The 20,602-nt window shown below is 38.8% G+C and overlaps 1 protein-coding gene across 1 annotated transcript in view; it reads left to right on the top strand.

Annotated features, from left to right (window-relative positions):
* Window positions 1–20,602, top strand: part of LOC106879637 (uncharacterized) — a 209,198-nt gene that overhangs the window by 60,376 nt on the left and 128,220 nt on the right. The window contains exon 4 of the mRNA XM_089361587.1: window positions 15,098–15,164. Coding sequence (XP_089217713.1) covers window positions 15,098–15,164 — 67 coding nt within the window. The remainder of the gene's footprint in view (window positions 1–15,097; window positions 15,165–20,602) is intronic.

The raw sequence follows: 20,602 nt of genomic DNA on the forward strand, positions 1-20,602 counted from the left end.
CATGCGGTTTCGTTTTCGGTTCCACAATGCTGCACCAAAGCTTTGTAAAGTGAATCTAGTAGACGAAAACTGTTTGGAATCCTTATCTTAATATATAAAGCAGAGTTTGTGTGTGTGTGTGTGTGTGTGTGATTTTGACGTATGGGATATCAAAAGATTCAGTAGTCTTTCGCCTACCAAATAAACTTTACTTTCATCCACATATTTGCATTTCAAAAGTTTAACATTACAATCTTTCCATAAGTCAACTATCGTAAACATTTTATAACACCACCACCACCACCACCACCACCAAGACGTCACATATTCTACATTCGTGTGTATGTGTCTGTGAATGTGTGTGTTTGCGCGTTCGTTAGTACTTTAGGCCGATGACTGAGAAGTATATGCGTGTAAGTGTATGTGACGATCTAGGTGTGTGTGAATATACATACATTTTTGTGACGACTGACACACACACATCTAAAGAGATAGTTACACAGACAGAGAGACGGAGATATGCATGAGGTGTGTATGAATGTATTTCTCTCTCTCTCTGTCGGTCTTAGTATATGTATGTGAGTGTATGTCAGACTGTATGTGTGTGCGACTGTATGTGTGATAATTTTTATACGTTAGATAATTAAACACACGCACATCTACATATACATACACATATGTGTATAAGTGTGTACGTGTGTGTGTGTGTGTGTGTATGTGTCTGTGTGCGTATGTGTACGTGTGTGTGCGCGTGTATGCTCCTTATGCATTCGAGAACTTAAGTTGCCGATTTTGACGTATGGAGTATCAAAAGATTCGGCAATCTTTCGCCTACCAAATAAACTTTATTTTCATTTACATATTTGCATTTCAAAAATTTAACACTATAATCTTTCTATAAGTTTACTATCGTAAGCGACATTTTATACCACCACCACGACGTCACATATTCTATCTGCGTGTGTATGGGTCTGTGAATGTATCTGTGTTTGCGCATTCGTTACGTACTTTAGGCTGATGACTGAAAAGTATGTGTGTGTGAGTGTATGTGACGATGTATGTGTGTGTGGATATACATTTTTGTGATGACTGACACACACACACCCACACATGCACACACACCTAAAGAGAGAGAGACACACACAGAGGGACAGATTTATGCTGAAGGTGTGCGTGAATATATGGGTCTCTGTGTCTGTCTTATTATACGTATGTGAATGTTTGTTAGACTGTATGTGTGTGCGACTGTATGTGTGATAATTTTTATACGTTAGGCCTCAGACATTCAATACACACACACATCTACACATACATATATGAATGTATATGTTCTGTGAGTGTCTGTGTGTTTCCGCGTTCATTATGTCTATAGTAAACTATAGTAAATGACATCTTACGTCGTTTTAATGAGTCCACAACTAATGAAGTAGCCATGAAAATCGTGATATTCTTATTTGTGCTCGAGATAACAACTTTAAACGCGTTTCAGAAACTCATCCTTCTTATGATGTTCTCCAGTTTCCTCTAATTTTGTGGAATGGACAAGACGGGTATCATTTCAATATTTCACAGATTGAACCTGCAGCACATTTACAAACAATTACAAACAAAAAGGTGTTGTCAAATGACTTCTATTCTTACCAACTTATGTTAAGAACAGAACAATCAAATCAATTACACGTGTATCGAGATCTATTTCAGCAATACTTGGTTGGTGTGTATACTGAAGTTGAGAGTGAGCGTCTCCTCTATATTGGTAACAATCAAAAATAGTTAAGGGCTGAAAATTATGTTCATCTCTAAGATGCCCTGAGCACACATGGTGATATTCAAAATATGGAGCAACTTATAATCCCCCCATCATCATTCACAGGTGGTCCTCGATATATATACACAAGATGCTATGACATATGTCAGGACATATGGAAAACCAGATATTTTTGTCACCTCCAAGACATAAAAACGATGGCACGCTCATGAGAGGAGTAACAATTCTTTTTGGAGGAGATTTCCGTTAAACGTTGCCAGTTATCCCCAAAGGATCAAAAGTTGATGAGGTCAATGTATGCTTTAAAAAATCGTAAAACTTCATCTTACAAGCAACATGAGAGTACTTCTAGAAGGTAATCATACGAGCTTCTAATGATTGGTAATGGGATGTTGTTGCGGTGAAATCCTGATACCCTTGTGGGATAGCAAGTGAACTATCCTAAATCTTATAAAAACGCATGTGTACTGAGAGTGCGATGTACAGCGTGGCGTGTTTAGTAGCATTTGTGAAGGCAGTCGTAGAAGTCGTTGAGAAGAGATATAAATTTGTTACGTGTCTGTTACTGATTTAGTTTTTGTAATGTTATAATACTTTTACAGTGCAGTCTATATCGAAACTCAATGATATAAGAGTGGTGGCGAGACATTCGAAACTCCCCGTGGACGTTCTTAGCATGGAAGACCTATTAGCTTCCCTGGTACAGTTGCAACAGCAACTAAAACAACAACAGCAAGAACAACAACAACAACAGCAACAGTTGCAACGGCAACTACAACAGCAACAAGAACAACAGAAACAGCAACAACAGGTACAACAGCAACTACAACAACAACAGCAAAATCAACAGTTGTTGGCATTGTTGTAGCGGTCCAAAAACACTTCAGGTACGTTTTCAGCAGACGGGATTGCTAATTCAATTGAAGAATTTACTTATACTCCAGAAGAAGGGATTACGTTTTCTGCATACTTCAGAGGGTATGAAGGAATCTTCGAAGAAGAATGTAGAAACTGGATAGACGAAAAGAAGGTACGACTTCTTTTAAGGAAATTATCACCCACAGAACATGAAAAGTATTGTAATTACATCCTGCCGAGAAAACTATCCGAAATTTGTTTTGAGGAAACAATTAACCCGTTATCTAAAATATTCAGTGAAAGAAGTTCACTATTTAATATTTGCTGGGATTGGTTGAATTTGGAAAAAAATGAAACCGAAAATTTCGTCACGTATGCCGGAATCGTAAACAGAGAATGTGAAAAATTTAAACTAAACGAATTAACCCCGGACATGTTCAAATCTCTAATCTTGGTACAAGGATTAACTGCAAGCAAAGATGCAGAGATACGGGCTCGGATATTGACAAAACTAGAGCACGATTCGAAGCTAACTCCACAGGCAGTAGCTGAAGAAAACCAAAGGATTATAAATTTATGACAGGACGCATATATTATTCAAATATATGTGTCGACCTGTAACAGATAAGAAAAAAGAAAAACAACAGTCAAGACCCAAACCATGCTATGGGTGAGGAGAAATACATTTTAAAAGAAACTGTCCTTTTAAAAATCTAAAATGTTTTGGATATGGAAAAATCGGACATAAGAATTCACATTGTTGGGTGAGACAAAAAAGGTCGAATGAAAAAATTCGAGAAAAAATGTATTGCCAATACAAATGCAAAGCGAGGCCTAAAAAAGGAAATTTGTGTCCATAAAAATAAATAATGTGAATACGAGACTGCGGTTGCATATAGGTAGTGATATCACGATAATTAACGATGACACATGCAGAAAAATAGGAAAGCCTACATTGAAAAAAACTTCGAGAATTGCGCAAGGTATTTCAAGGAAACAATTGCGATTTTTGGGCGAAATGATGAGTGAAATGACATTTCATGGAAAAACTTTGAAAGCAAAAGTTCTTGTATTAAAAAATACGACAGACCTATTAGGCAAAGACTGGAGGTAACCTCCCCATAAATATTTTTTGTTATAATGTAAACAGTTCTTACGTCAGGTCAGATAAGGCGTCGGAGGTTTTAAAAAAGAAATTAAAAAAGATTTTTCCTGATGTTTTTTTCTGAAGAATTAGGTAGGTGCACCAAGACAAAAGTAAAATTTCAAGTGAAAGAAAACGCTGTACTGGATTTTAAACCGAATCGAGCTGTACCTTTCGCGGAGTTGAATCAAGTCAACGGGGAAGTGGATAGACTTGAAAAGTTTGTAGTTATAGAAAAAATTGATAATCCAGAATGGGCATCACCAACTGTTTATGCGCTGACTTTTCAACAGGCTTGAACGAATATTTGATGACATACAATTATCAATTACCATGTTCAGAGGAAATTTTTTGCGAAATGGAGGACAATTTTTTTCGAAGTTAGACTTTACAGTTACACGTCGAGGAGGAATGTTCGAAATTATTAAAGATAAACACCATAAAGGTTTATATAAATTCAGTCGACTTCCTTTTGGGATAAAGGTGGCATCTGGTATTTTCCAACAGGTGATGGACACTATGCTTGCGGATACGGATTTCGCTAGAGATTACTTGGATGATATACTCATAAAAAGTGAGTCTCGAGGCCAGCATGAGGAACATTTTAAAAGGGTCCTTAAAAGAATAAATAAGTATGGATTTAAACTTAACGAGTAAAAATGCGAACTTTCCATGCCAGAAATAAAGTATCTAGAGCAAGTTATCGATAAAAATAGTCGCAGGCCAGATTCTTCAGGATCGAAGAAATAAAAAAGTTTTAACATCAGAACTGTCATTATCGCACTTTGAACCAAATTTAAAAACAGTAGTATCATCAGATCTTAGCGAAAGTGGTATAAGAGCGGTAATTTTACACAAGTATGAAAATGGTGGCCTAAAACCCATCACTCATACTTCAAGTTCATAGTTGGCGGCTGAAAAAAACTACAGTCAAATTGAGAAGGCGGTGTTAGCCATTATTTTTGCCGTGAAAAAATTTCACAAATTCATACATGGAAGGAAATTCAGTCTGCGGCCAGATCACCGCCCATTGTTATCAATTTACGGATCGAAAAAGGGTATCCCCACACATACAGCCAATCGATTGCAGCGCTGGAGGACGATCCTGCTAAATTATGACTTTAAGATGGAATTTCTACCATCTAAAAAACTGGAATGGTCTGTCAAGATTGATACGTGAATACAATAAACCGTTAGAAGACACAATAATAGCGGCATTAAAAGCTGAAATCGAAATAAAAAAGAATCTACTCTGCAACGTAGTATGCGAACTACCTGTCACTTTAGAGGAAATGAAAATCAAAGCAGAGAAGGATGTGTTCATAATAAAAATGAAAAACATAGTGAAGTCAGAGACAAATACAAAAACTCATGTAGCCGAGCGTAACACACTTTTGAAATGGTATCCTATATTTGATGACGTACTTTTGTACGCTCAGAGGTAATACCTGTTTCTTTGCAAAATTGTATGCTTAAAGAATTTCACATGAGGCAACCAGGGATCGTGAGAATGAAAGCACTGATGAAGAGCTACATCTACTGGCCGAATATGGAACAGGATATTGAAAAATTGGTGAAAGCCTGCAGGGATTGAGCCCTGGCAGCAAAAGCACCACCTATAAAAAATCAGACTTGGTCCGAGACTGACATACCTTGGTCCAGATTACACATAGACTTCCCTAATAGTTGTCGATAGTTACACGAAATGGCCAGAAATATGTAAATGTATGAAGCTAACCTCCAAAGTAACAATGGAAATTCTGGACGAACTTTTTGCACGATATGGCGTCCCAGACACTATAGTGTTTGATAACGGAACACAGTTCACGTTCAAAATTTTTTTTAACTTTTGCAAAATGCATGCAGTGGAGCATATTACTAATCCGCCATACCATCCGAGATCGAATGGACTAGCGGAACGTTTTGTAGACAAGTTTAAGAGGGCGCTGAAAAAAATCTAAGAATGAGCTACTAGCTGATACTGCATTGATGCAATTCTTAGGTGTCTACCGAATAACACCTAATCCCAACACCAGATATGTCGTCAACTGAACTAATGTTCTCCAGGAAAGTCAGGTCAGTGTTTGACAAATTACTACCGGGAAGAAAAGAAAAAAGGACTGAAACACTGAAAATAAGATAAACTACTTCAAAATCGGTGACAAGGTGTTTTTTAAAATATACAGAAATGGAAAGAAAAGTTGGGAAGAATGTATAATAAGTAAACGTTTAGGAAAATAGCGTACATGGTAAAAGGCCATACGTGGCAACACAAAAGACATTTAAACCAACTGAAAAAAGGTCTACGGAAGAAAAAATAAGACATAAAGAACCAATGGAATTTCTTTATGACATTTTTGACACTCGAACCAACGAGTGCATCGACTAGGAAAAGAAAACAAACAGAACTTTTGCAAAGTAGCACCAAAGCGACAAAAATGTTCCAATGTCTTCTCGGGAAATTAAGTAAAGAAGGGAGGAGAGGTGGTAATAAATATATAATAAATAAAAGAAAAATATTGACTCCCAAGGAAAGTCAAGCTCAAAAAAGGGAAGTGTTGTGGTGAAATCCTGATATCTTGGTGGAATAGCAAGTGAACTGTCCTAAATCTTATAAAGGCGTATGCGTACTGACAGTGCGATGTACAGTGTCATTTGCATTTACGAAGGCAGTAGCAGAAGTCGTTGAGTAGAGATATAAATTTGTTACATGTTTGTTACTGATTTAGTTTTGGTAGTGTTATAACACTGTTACAGTGTAGTCTATATCCCAACCCAAGAATATAAGAGATATTAACAGTCAACCCAAGAAACATGAAATTGCCTGCGATCAAATGATACTTTCTCTGAGGGATCTTATGAATAAAAGTATTTCCTAATTTATTTGTCAATTACACTGATGTAAACTGGCTGTGTGAAAGAGCTATAATGGCTCCAGGTAATGAAATGGTTGATAAACTCAATCATGAACGTCTTCACTAGTTAACAGATACATCAGAAATGAATTTCCGATCAACTGACAACAGTCGATCAAGATTAGGTTATTCAATACCCTGTTGAATTTCTGAACACAAGTAAACCCACTGGGATGCCATTTCGTAACTTGATGCTAAAACTGGGTACTCCTATTATGTTGCTTAGTGATTTTGACCCATCTCACCTGTGTAATGGAACTCGCTTCATTGTCCAACAGGCAACAATCATAATAGGTAGTCACAAATGAGAAGATGTTTTTATTCCAAAAATTCCTTTACGTTTGCTTTAAGGTGTAGCGCCCCATATATCGTCATCAACACATTCTCGTCCTTCTATCCAGTGTTGATATTTCCTTCATAGTCCATTTGAGGATGGACGTACTATATCTGACCACCGCAACTGCCCAGTTAATTAATTGCGGTAATTAAATTTTTGGCATTCAGGTTGGATTTCAACACCATCTTCACCCTTTTTTGATACGCCTCGCTGACCTTGACTTTCATTTCTCTTTGTAGAATATCATCCAGTTCCAAAATCCCTAAATATCTATAGCCACAACCGTCGGGTTCACCCATGGTCTCTCCTGATGGTAGCCGCAATCCTCTGCAAGCTGCTTTCTTCCTTCTTTACATATTAAGTACTGAGCATTTGGTAATCCCAAATTCCATATCGATGTCTCTACCACACTTCTGGACTGTTTATTATTATTGTTGCTGTTGTTGTTGTTGTTATTATTATTATTATTTTATGTTTGACTTCTGCTTTGCATTTGTACAAGTTGGATCCAAGTCTCACACAGAGACCTCAAGAGACAACAAGTTAGAAGTTCATGTAGGTGTTATGCCTAGGGTACCATATATTTGAATTTGTACAGTGTTGTTCTAGAGAATGTTTCTCTGTTTATTTCTTTTGCATTTAGTTTAGCCCAGTATTTACCATGTAGGGGCTTTTCTTGCCATCGTTTTATCATGGTCCGTTGCTGTTCTAGTTTTAGTTTGGATTTCATTTGTTTTATAGCTTCTTCTTCTTCTTCTTCTTCTTCTTCTTCTTATTCTTCTTCTTCTTCTTCTTCTTCTTCTTCTTCTTCTTCTTCTTCTTCTTCTTCTTCTTCTTCTTCTTCTTCTTCTTCTGCGTATTTATTAGGTAGTATGATTTCTTGTTTGTATTTGTCAGCTTCCTTAAATATTGAAACCACTTTTTTGTTTTGCTCGTGTTTTGTGGCTATTTGTATTAGTTTTCCTTGCTTCTGAAGTAGGTATTTTTGCAGTCCTATGGTGGTTATTTTATAATAGTTTTCCAGCTGTATAAAGCCTCTACCACCTTCTCTACGTTGTATATATAGCCTTTCTATGTCAGATTTTGGGTGGTGCATCCTAGATCTTGTCATTATTTTTCTTGTTTTCTTGTCTATTTTAGATAGTTTGTTTAGTGTCCAGTTAAGGATATTGTAGCTGTAACTTATAACTGGGACGGCTAAAGTGTTAATACCTATTATCTTGTTTTTAGCATTGAACTCTGTTTTAGTATTGATCTAACTCTTTCTTTATTTTCTCTTTCATTTGTTTGTGTTGTATCCTATCTAGTTCATTGATTCCTAAATATTTGTATGGCTGGCTTTCGTCTAATTCTCTTATTTCATTGGCTTTATCTAGTGTGATGTTGCTACTCTTAACTAGTTTTCCTCTTTTCAGGGTTGCTTTGGCACATTTTTCTAATCCAAATTTATTATTATTATTGTTCAGTAGTTTTATTTTTATAACGTGCTTTCACTTCACTACCGAGCGCAGCTCTGTGCGCCTTGGGTATGTGCTGTGGTTTGCTGTGGAGTTCTTATGGTTACTGTATTGAAAGTGTTTTGCGTAGGATGTGTGCAGTGCCCAGTAGTGCAATTTTCTGTATGTTATATATATCTGTAAGTCCTGGTGTTTTTGTTATGTATTTGTCTGAATATTTTTTTATTATACCTAAGGCACCTACTATGATAGGAATTGTTTCTATTTTTAGATTCCACATTCGAGTTACCTCTATTTCCAGGTCTTTGTATTTTGAAAGCTTTTCCATTTCTTTTAGAGAAACGTTGTTATCTGCTGGTATTGATACATCAATTAGAAAGCATTTTTTTTTCTTCATGATCTTAGACAACTATATCTGGTCTATTTGCCTTAATTTCTCTATCTGTGTGTATTGGCATATCCCAAAGTATGGTTGCTTTCTCGTTTTCTGTGACCTTTTCTGGCGTGTGTTTATACCATCTTTTTTCTGTTGTTGTTATTATTATTATTATTATTATTATTATTATTATTATTATTATAAAAGACTCTCGCCAAATGTTTCTCGTTGTGCTTTCTCCTGTGTCTTAAAGAGACAGTACTCTCCTTACAATGCGAGCTGTACCCAACGGCCACGTGTAGTCTCGAGCCGTCCTGTAAGTTTATAGAGTCAAGGATAGAATTTAGGGCTTCTTGTTCAATTTGAATGAGGAACTCCAATCCCTGACCCGTCCAATTTTGTTGGTGCAATTTATGCACCTCCAGTATTGTGGCGGTATCCAAAAGGCAATGGAAAAAAGTGCAAGGGCATATCTTGACATGAAGTACCAAACAGAAAAGAAAGGGTTCAAAACTGTCATCGAAACCCTAGAACAATGTGTGTGGGCAAAAATATTAAAGGTGCAGCGCTACAGTGATCGCATATCGCAGTTCCAGCAGGTTATTCTCAAATAACCAGAGACAGTTTTTAAGAGCTTAGGAGGAATTATAGAAGTTAATACACCTCATGAAGAAGAAAAAATTCGCCAATTTTGGAATAACATCTGGAGGCAAGAAGTTTCCCACAACTACGGTACTGGGTGGATTCATTCCGTGAGATCTGAATTCCATCACTCGGAGATTCCACGACAGGGCTATGTGCGCATAACAGCGGAAGATGTCATAGCACAGGTATCAAAACTGCCAAACTGGAAAGCGGCAGGACCAGACGGAATTCAAGGCTACTGGCTCAAGTGATTTAGGTCAACACAAGAGAATTGCATTACAATTAGACAATTGCCTACAGAGCAGTGCAGTTCCGGAGTGGATGGTAGAGGGTAAAACAATATTGTTAATGAAAGATCGGTCAATGGGCAATGATGTTGGCAATTACCGACCTATTGCTTGCCTCAACCTCCTATGGAAAGCATTAACAGTTATCTTCGCAGGGAAAATACATACGTTCCTTGCGGAAGACAATCTACTGCCAGCAGAACAAAAGCGATGACGAAAAGGATCTAAGGGCACCAAGGACCATCTTGTGCTAGACAAGGTTATAATGAAGAACTGTAAATGGTAGCAAAAAAAATCTTATGCATGACCTGGATAGACTTCAAAAAGGCTTACGATATGTTGCTGCATTCGTGGATTTTAGAAACACTCGACATGTGTGGCATAGCTGAGAACGTGTGTGCACTTTTAAGAACAACATGCCTAGTTGGAAAACGCGTCTTTCCTGTAACAACCAGCACTTAGCTGAGGTAACAATCAAAAGAGGTATCTTCCAAGGAGACTCTTGTTCACCTCTGTTATTTGTTATAGCGTTGATCCCACTTTCTGTAGTCAACGCACACTATGAGCTGAGAAAGAATGGACCTCGTCTTAACACCTTCTCTTCATGCAAGATTTAAAACTGTTCGCAAAAACAGAGCCTGAAATGGAGAGGCTGGTTGAGACTGTGCAAATGTGCAGCAAGGATATAGGGATGGAATTCGGTATCTCGAAGTGTGTGGTACTTATTTTGAAGCGGGGGAAAATAGTAAATTGTAAGGGCATAGAGAGAGAATGGAAGACCTGGATGATAATGTGTACAAGTACCTTGAGATCCTGGAGCTGGACAATATCTTGCATAAAGAAATGAAAACAAGGTCATCACTGCATATTTGAAGCGCCTTAAATTTCTCTTGAAATCAAAACTCAAGAAACCTTGTGACTATCATCAACATATGAGTGGTTGCTGTAGTCTGCTATAGTGTACTCATCCTGAAATGGACACAAGCGGAAATTAACCAACTCGATCGCATGACCCGAAGGACAATGACAATGTATGATGCCCTCCACCCTAAGGCGATAAAAGTACCAGTTAGTGGCTAATCTTAAAACACATACCTCAATATTGAGTGAAAATGTCTAATACAAATGGTGTTAATGAGGCTGGAACCAAAGGTGAATGCCTTTCGCTCGGCAGGTGCCTTGTGGTTGAGCAGCGCAGGCCCGGTCGTCATTCAGAGACTGCGACTACTTGTAAACAAAGTCAGAGCCAGAGAAGGTGGATTAGGAGGCAAACCGAACGGTAATTGAATGCTGAATCAGGAGTGAGCCCAGTAGAAGGGATTCCGACAACGAATCAAATGACCATCGGTTAGCCGAGCAAGCAAGAGCAATAAGGGCAAAAGGATGGTTAACAGACATAGAAATAGAAGAGATAAAAAGGAAAGTAGAAGATAGAAATAATACCTCACCAACAGATAACGTGTTCAGTGAGGACAGAAAAATGAAAGGCGGCAGTGAAGAAGTAAACCAAAGTGTAAATGTAAATGTACTCTCAGCAAATGAAGCAGAATAGGAAGAGCTATATCACATGAATACGATGATGACCAAGACATAGTGAGGACGCTGTGCCGATATATTAGAGAAGACCAGGATCAAGCAAAGCCCCACCACCACCACCACCACCACCACCACCACCACCACCACCACCACCACCACCAACCTGAAGTACATTGACCGACACAAGCTCAAGGTTGAAACTGAAAAGATAGATTCGGTTCTTGGGCTATTCCGGACGAGAAATATAACTGAAACTAACAAGATTATTTGAACTGCAGCTATAGTTACTGCAGATAGAGTGGGATACAAAAGAAAAGAACAAACATAAGGTAAAGAACCATACTGGCGTAGACGAATTTGTGAGAAACAAAGTTAAAAAAACATTTAGAACAAGTTGATAGATTGAGAAGAGGGGAATTGCAGAACGAAAGCGTAATAATAATGCTGGAAAGAACAAATAGAAGAGATAAAGGTTATGATGTGATACTGGAAGAATTGAAATAAAGAGTATTAGCAATCAAAGCAAAACTGGAAAGATGTGACAATAGAAAAAGACAGTTCAGGTAAAACAGATTGTTTGAAGCAAATCAGAAGAAACTGTTTCAGGAACTAGATGGGCAAATACACGTAATAATGATACCAGATGCAGAGGAAAGCAAGGCATTCTGGGGTGGGATCTGGGACCAACCTGTAGAACATAATGATGAAGCGGAGTGGTTGTATGAAATCCAGGATAGGTTAAGAAATATAGAAGTCCAGGAAGACATAAAGATAACTAAAGAAATGAAACAAAAAAGCAGTCAAGAAAATACCCAAATTGGAAGAGCCCAGGACCGGATGGGGTCCAAAGGTATTGGATGAAGAAGCTGAGAGGGTACCATGAAAGGATAACACAACAGATAGATGAGTTCTTGCAGGAAAACAGCGGTGTATGACAACATTCGATAGTTTGGTTTGGTCGATGCAGTGATTATATTATCATTATTGTTATTTACTTTTAATCTGCACGTCTGTTGCACGTTTGTTATAATCGCTTACCGAGACTCATCCAGCGTCCTAGGGTGAGTGAAGGATAAGCCGCTACGCAGGCAAGACTCCAGGAGCTCCAACAAAACCTGTGATAAAGAGAAAATAATAATAATAATAATAATAATAATAATAATATTAATAATAATAATAATAATAATAATAATGCTTTCTAATTGATGTATCAATACCAGCAGATGACAACGTTTCTCTAAAAGAAATGGAAAAACTTTCAAAATACAAAGACCTGGAAATAGAGGTAACTCGAATGTGGAATCTAAAAACAGAAACAATTCCTATCATAGTAGGTGCCTTAGGTATAATAAAAAAAATATTCAGACAAATACATAACAAAAACACCAGGACTTACAAATATATATAACATACAGACAATTGCACTACTGGGTACTGCACACATTCTACGCAAAACACTTTCAATACAGTAAACATAAGAGCACCACAGCAAACCACAGCACATACCCAAGGCGCACAGAGCTGCGCTCGGTAGTGAAGTGAAAGCACGTTATAAAAATAAAACTACTGAACAATAATAATAATAAATGCCCTGATCCAGTACCAAGCAGTGGCTCTCATGGCTTCTGATCTTAATTGATCGGAAGTGTTATCATGTACATTGTTTTGTCTTGGTATAAAAAGATGGGCTACAGCAAATATTCTGCTTAATACCATAGATTTGCTTGTCAGTTGTTTGACCTTAACCAGTTGAAGATGTCCCTTGGTGACTGACGATATGAGCATCTCTGATCACGAGCAGAAGTAGTGGGGGAGCATCATAGCCATGTGTTGAGAGGTTGTCTTTGGGGTTTGAATAATTCACCTTTGGAAACATGGGTGTTTTGCTCAACATCCTTAAACAATCCTTATTCAGGGACCTTTGAGCGGGATGGGCTACTCGACTTGAAGAAAATTCTAACTGGGCCCCACCTGCGAGGTCATGCACTGTTTATCTTGATATGAGATCACCATGTCGCGCACATATAGTTGTGATGCATGTGCCCGGTGTACCCTTATCAGACGGGTAGTCATGGTGGGTATACTGGGCTTCGTATATTTTACCCCAGTGTCACTTTGATGGCCTGCACTGCTCTCTCACTCAATAATAATAATAATAATAATAATAATAGTAATAAATTTGACAAATTAACTAAATATAAGGACCTGGAAATTGAAATACAAAAGATGTAGCATCTTAAAGCAAGATCTGTGCCTATTATTGTAGTTGCCCTTGGTATGATAAAAAAGGAATGTCAGAAACATCTAGATAACATCCCAAGAGAACCATGTCTCCAAAAGATTGTGCTGACAAGTACTGCCCACATCCTTAGATAAACCCTATCAGTTTAAATGTTTGTGTTGTATTACATGAAGATATTTCTCTACTGCCCCTACCACCTGCCCTCTCCAAGCTTTCAACAATACTGTAACATCTCTTATCCTTAACTCACCCTAGAACGCTGGGTGAGTCTCGGTAAGCGATTATAACAAACGTGCAGATTAAAAGTAAATAACAACGATAATATAATCACTGCATTGACCAGACCAAACTATCGAATGTTGTCATACACCGCTGTTTTCGAAAGTGCTTCCTCGCATTAGGCAGGCCAACTCTTTGTCTGAACGAGTCGCTAGTCTGTCGCACGGTTACCCATTTACAGCTGAGTGGACTGGTGCAACGTGAAATGAAGTGTTTTGCTCAAGAACAAAACACACCGCCTATCAGAGAATCGAAACCAGGATTAAACCATCGTGAGTGCAACTCTCATTCTATACCTTCACACACACACACAAACACACACATACACACACACACACACACACACACACACACACATACACACACACACACACACACACACTGATATATACATATATTTATTTACATACATATGCAAATATGCATAACATATATATACGTATGCACATATATGTGTATGTATGCGTGTGTACATACATACATACACACATACACACACAGAGAGGTTTGTCAGATAAATTAATTCGTTCTCCCGCCCCATTTATATTCCATTTATTTTAATCCTTATCTTTCATCAATAATTTTAACAAATCAGTGAATACTTCATTGTTCACAACTTCTAACCAATGTTCCACTAGTTTGTCAATGCCTTGACCATAGAAATCCGTGGGTCTTGATTCGGAGAATTCATCGAGCCATGTTTTCAGCTCCATTCCGTTGTTGGAGGAAAAGCCTCGCAGACTGTTGGACAGCAATCGAAAAAAAATATAATCTGAAAATGCTATATCAGGAAAATATGGTGGGTGTGGCAGAACTTGCCAATCGAGACTTTGAATAGTATTTTTAATCAAATTTGTCGGTGGGGTCGTTTCAATTGAATTACTTCAGTGGACCGTATTCATTGAGTGATTGTGACGAATGATTCTCCTTGAAGTATGAAAATCATAGTGCCTTCTCCGTACAAATATCTCGAGTTGTTTTGGCAGCTTTGAAACCTTGATTGAAAGTGAAGATAAACAGGTGTTGAAAATGCTCGTTTTTGGTACTTGGCTCTCCATCGTCATATGTCTGAAAAAAAGGTAAAATTTATTTAGATTAGCCAATAAAAAAAAAGTCATAGAGGAAGAATAGAGTTACACAAAAAGAAACTCTATCTTTTTTTTATTTGGTTGAGTAGTTGTATTATTTCAATAAAAATATTTTTCGCGTGAATTCAAATAACATTGTAAAATTGAGCGAATTTATCTGACAACCCAACATATTTTATTTTACAGGATGTTATGTGGCATGTAATGAACAGTTCCGAAATACTATCAGCAGTCGACAAACACATTTTTGCTAGTAAGTAATAAAATATTCCAGCTATAAGATAGGTAATGAAACTTTGCAGTTTCTACCAAGGTATGTAACATTGTGGGAACAAATGTGTAGACTTCTATGAATATCAACGACTATTGTTAGCGGCAAATCTTACACTGTTAGACATGCTTGTCAGGTTTTGTTGATATGTTACATAATGAACGATATTCCTAAATATACTCACATACCATAAAGATAGGTTCCAACTCAAAATATTTCATTCGAAGACAAATGTCAACTATTGTTATCACTAGGTCAGAATTCAGAAATATGTTTATATTTATATTTTTAGAGTCTCTGACAATCGACCTATTGAAACAGAAAACAATTGTATTATTAACAATGAAAATACGTAGTTGTATGAGTAGCTGGACATGTCTCATACAACAGTTTATTTCAGAAACACACAGACACACATGCACACATGTACAGACACAGACAGAGACACACACACATATATATCAAATAGAAAGCAATAATGTGTTATATACATTTATTGAGCATCAAAATAATACATTCCTTGCGCACGTCCTCTTGTTTGTTATTGTTAATTTTATTGTTCGTTTACATGAATTGAGTACACACACACACACACACACACACATATAGTTATAATTTTCTATCGAAACCCATAGACAGTAGAAGTGCTCAAAAGAATAAGTGGAATCTCTACTGCTCTCTTCTTTGTCTTAATGGCCATATTTTCCCATGTGTATATCTACATATTCCCATGAGTGTACCTATTTATGTATGTGGGTATGTATCTATGTAGGGCTGCATATTTGTATATTCCTGTGTATCTACAGCCTTGGTCAAAAGTATTGTGTCGACCAAAACCACTTGAGCCAGTAGTGCATGCTAATTTCATTAGCACATATTTCGTCTTGATGTTTGGTGATAGCATGCCTCCTCAAATCTCATAGCTTTTACTGATTTCCCCTTTTGAGAATCATTACATTATTATTATTATTATTATTATTATTATTATTTATTTATTTATTTATTTATTCACTCCTACTATTTCTTGCCCATATGAAACACAAGTGCTTCTACGCTCCTTATGAGTTTCATCCACTTAGAAGATGTACAATTCTGCAGTCTCTCATAATTTTCTTCTATAATAATAATAATGATAATAATTTATTCTTTTATTAGCCTCAAGGGCTCACATAGAATAATATTAAAAGGCATACAACAATATAAAACACAAAAACAGGACGTTACAATGGGTTTTACAGCGTGTAAACAATACAAATAACAATTAAAATTGAACACAATAAAACTCCCAATAGGGTAGGCGCTTTAAGGTCCTCGAGGAAAAACCCACAAAAGCCACGGAAGGTTGAACAACAGGGAAAGAGCCCTTCTCCTTTGATTCCCTTTTTACAGGTGCACGCTCAGAATTGGTCCTTTCACACTGGCCATTCTTCCAACATTCACCAACCTTAGAACACACTTACTAGAAGGCAACACTTCTCTCTCTACCCTCAACTTCCTTTTCAAGTGAAACTTGAAAAAGTTGATGAGGGCTTGGCCAAAGAGGAAAGTGTCAGTCTTTAACCCTTTCAAACGGGTCCACTATACTACCACTTTCGCAACATCCACTAGACAAATAAAAATCGTCTGCCCCTCGCGGCCAAAATAGGGCGGCGGGACAATCTTCACAATGGATTCAGCTGATAGCCGGATCTGTCCTACACGCGACAGCAGGTGGTCGACATAAACACACAGGTCAGCAATACTCGGGCACTGGACTAGGGTGTGCAAAACGGTTTCATCGTTTTAGGTGCACCTCGGTCAGAGCCGGCTGTCGGCACTTTCGTGCCTGTAAAGTTTATCCCGAACAGGCAGCACCCTTCGGTAGCACTGCCAGACAAGGGATTTCTGGACGTTATCAATAGGCTCAGGCCCGAAAGTTCTCCGAAACAGACTGGTTAGTCGATCCTCATCTACGCCCAGAGTTTCCCCGAGAATGTCGTCGCACCTTCCCTCCGCTAACCCTCTATAGAACGCTAGAGTGGAACTACCACCGACCGCACTGCTCACCTGGTGGAGGGCTATGAGCGTTTGACAGTACTTGAGGTGCCAAGCGCCCTTCCTCGGTCTACACCTAATCCAAGATTGCAGCTCAGTCGAAGAGACGAGCTGTGGAAAAGTGTCTCTTACAAACGGTGACCACATCTGCTCACCGTGAAGGAAACGCTGGAGATGCCGCAACTTTAGCGCATGCCTTCGCATCAGCAACCACGGCATGCCCGGGCCTCCATTCAGCGGCTGTTGACAGCAGATGGAGCGCCTGACGAGTAGAACGAACCCCTTCCACAGAAAGCGGAAGAGTAAGCGCACCAGCCTGGTCAACCAGCAAATAGGACAAGGGACGACAGTCAAGCGGTAAGAGATGACGGATGCAATCTACGCATTCGTCACCTCCGCTCGACCTTTCAGGGACAGCTTCCTCTCGGCCCGTTTCAGAGTGAGATTTGCCACCTTACTCATCACCTCGTCCCAGTTTTTCTCCACCTGGACGTCCGGACCAAACCAGACTCCGAGCAACTTGGACGGCACGGACTTGCCTCTCCAGGTGCCGTGTTGCAAGCCCACTGACTTCTCCGCTTTAATTTTTGCTCATGTCACCGCTTCATATTCTTGTACAGTTTCGCCAATCAGATCTATACGTCTGTGGTTCGACTCTATGACGTTGACATCATCAGCGTAAGCAGACACACTTCTCCCACATCCTAGATCATTCGGGGCACTCCTCAAAGTCTCCAACTTCTGCAGTGTTAGCTCAAGAATCAGTACATACAGAAGGGAGGAGAGACGGCAAGATGCTAAATGGCTCCGACAGATGACCATTCACCCGAACAACCGAGCAGAAGCCTCTGTACAAAGCAGCGATCCAACCGCGGAAAACTGGACCGACACTGGCTGCCTTGAGGATAGCTGCCAAGTATTGATGGTCGACCCCATGAGAGGCTTTAGATTGATCAGAGCCCCACCCATGCCAGCTTCATTACACACCCTCTCTATGATGTAGCTCGTGAGATGGAGGTTATCATGAATAGTCCTGGATGGGATGGCGCATGTTTGCGCCTCTCCAACCAGCTTGTCCACGGCAAGCGCCAACCTCTTGGCTAACACCTTAACCAAAATCTTCAACTCTCCGTTGAGCAGAGTGATGGGCCTGAAATTCTCTATTACGTCTCCCTTGTTTGGGTCCTTTCTCAGCAGTGCCACACGCTCCTCGACAGGCAAAAATGGGAATTCTCCCATTCTGCTGTCGGTTGCAGTAGACGTTTGCTAAGAGGCCGGCAAACAAGTCTGGCATCGAAGTATAGAGCTCGTACGGCAGACCATCCAAACCTGGCGATCTACCTCTCGTCCAACTCTTCATCGCTTCCTGTATCTCCGATGCTGTTATCGGCCTTTCGCAGCACTCCGCCTCGCTCGCCGAGAGTCGTGGCAGACCGTCCAGGTAGACACCGAAGTCTGCCCTGTTGTCCGTCTTACCATTCATCCCGAACAGTTGAGTGTTCTTGAAGTAGGTATAATCTCTCCGTTTTTTCTGTATATGTATTCTTTGTTATTCTTTCTTCAACTTCCTCGCTGGGATGTACTGCTCGTACACTGTGTTCTATGCATCAGTTACTTATTTCATCTGCATTGTTGTTCTTTTCATTTGGTCTACCATGGGATATTTGTGTCTTAATTTGACTAATTTCAGAGTCAGTTGACCTTTTATTCTTAATGATGTCTCTACGTATATTACTTTATTTGCTTCTATATATCTGCATACTTCGTTGCCTACAAATTTCTTCATGAAGTGTATGTTTGTCCAATGTGGTTATTGTTTGGGTTTAGTTGGGCTGTATAGAAAGCTTTCAACATATCTCTATAATCCTCTCTAGTCCATATAATGCATTTTGGTGTTTTGGTGGTGTCAATACAGGTCAAGGGTTACGGTTACCCTGGTTCTGGTTACCTGGTAGTTCATTATTTTGAGAGTTTGTTCCAGCAGTAGACTTTTCGGCCTCAGTCTGGTTCCTCACTGGGTATCTCAGTCCTTGTCCCGGGTGATGACCGGTTCGGCATGAGTTTTGGCTTGTCATTGAAGCATTGACGATGACAATAGAAGACGGATCTGTTTGTTCAGGGTCGACTTTTTGGCATGACACCGTTTCCTTGTTCTTCGAATGGATATATTTATCGTATCGTAGGGTGATAGATCGAAAATAGCCTTATTATTATTATTATTATTATTATTATTATTACTCGGATATGTTTGGCTTTTGTTTTGCGTTTGTACAAATTGACTCCAAGTCTCACACAGAGATCTCAAGAGACAACAAGTTACAAGTTCAAGTTGGTGTTATGACCAGGGTGCCATATATTTGGTGTTTCACAAAGTACTGTTCTAGAGAATGTCTAAGAAAACATAAAATTATGTGTTTTAAAATTGGGCAGTTCCCATGATCACTATCTTTTGAATTTCTGCCATATATAGAAGCTAAGTAGGAGTCAACCTCTCTTGCTATCATTCCTAGGGCACCTATGACAACAGGTATTGCTTTAGTCGTCGAGGTTCCACATTTTGCCAATTTCTATTTCAAGATCTTTATACTTGCTCAGTTTTTGGTAGGTCTTGACAGATACACTTATGTCGATTGGGACAGGCATGAATTTTGTTTGAAGTCTTTCAATATAATGTCTGGCCTATTCGCATCTATTCTTCTGTCAATTTGAATGGTGAAGTTCCAGAGGAGTGAGATGTGATCATTTTCAAGCACCGGGGGTAGTTTGTGTTCCCACCAGTTTTTATCATGGGGCAGGTTCAGGTTTTTGCAAATTACTCAGTGAATATATTGTGCTGTTCTATCATGCCTATTGAGATACTCTTTCGGCGCAAGAAGACTGCACATGAAGACAACATGATCAACGGTTTCATTTTGTTGTTGACATACACGACATGTTGGGCTACTGTCGTTCTTTAATATGTTGGCCTGGTAGTTCCTTGTAGGTAGGCATTGATTTTGGGCTGTTATAAAAACCCTTCTGTTTCTGATTTTAAGCCAGAAGACACTAACCATTGATGGGTAAGGGTTTTGTCATCATCGGCATTATTAGCTCTCTTTGGTTATTTTTCATTGAGAATATCTAAGGAACAGTTTTAGCACGGGTTTTCATACACTTCACATTTTCTGTGCTTGTACGTCTAATTCTGGGATTTGTTGTATTTGGAATTCACTTAGATATTCCTTTGCCTCTTTTGTTACTGAGTATAATGCTTTCTTGTTCTCATGCTTTGAGAAAGTTTTAACATCCAGTTTTTCAGGTAGGTGTCTAGGCCAATGGTGGCAATCTTCATTGTTAATTCCAGTTGCAAAAGTCCAAGGACACTCTCTTTTCTTGGCAGGTAATGT

Source organism: Octopus bimaculoides, chromosome 13 (assembly GCF_046866305.1).
Source record: "Octopus bimaculoides isolate indiv1 chromosome 13, ASM4686630v1, whole genome shotgun sequence".
In the NCBI taxonomy this organism is placed as follows: domain Eukaryota; kingdom Metazoa; phylum Mollusca; class Cephalopoda; order Octopoda; family Octopodidae; genus Octopus; species Octopus bimaculoides.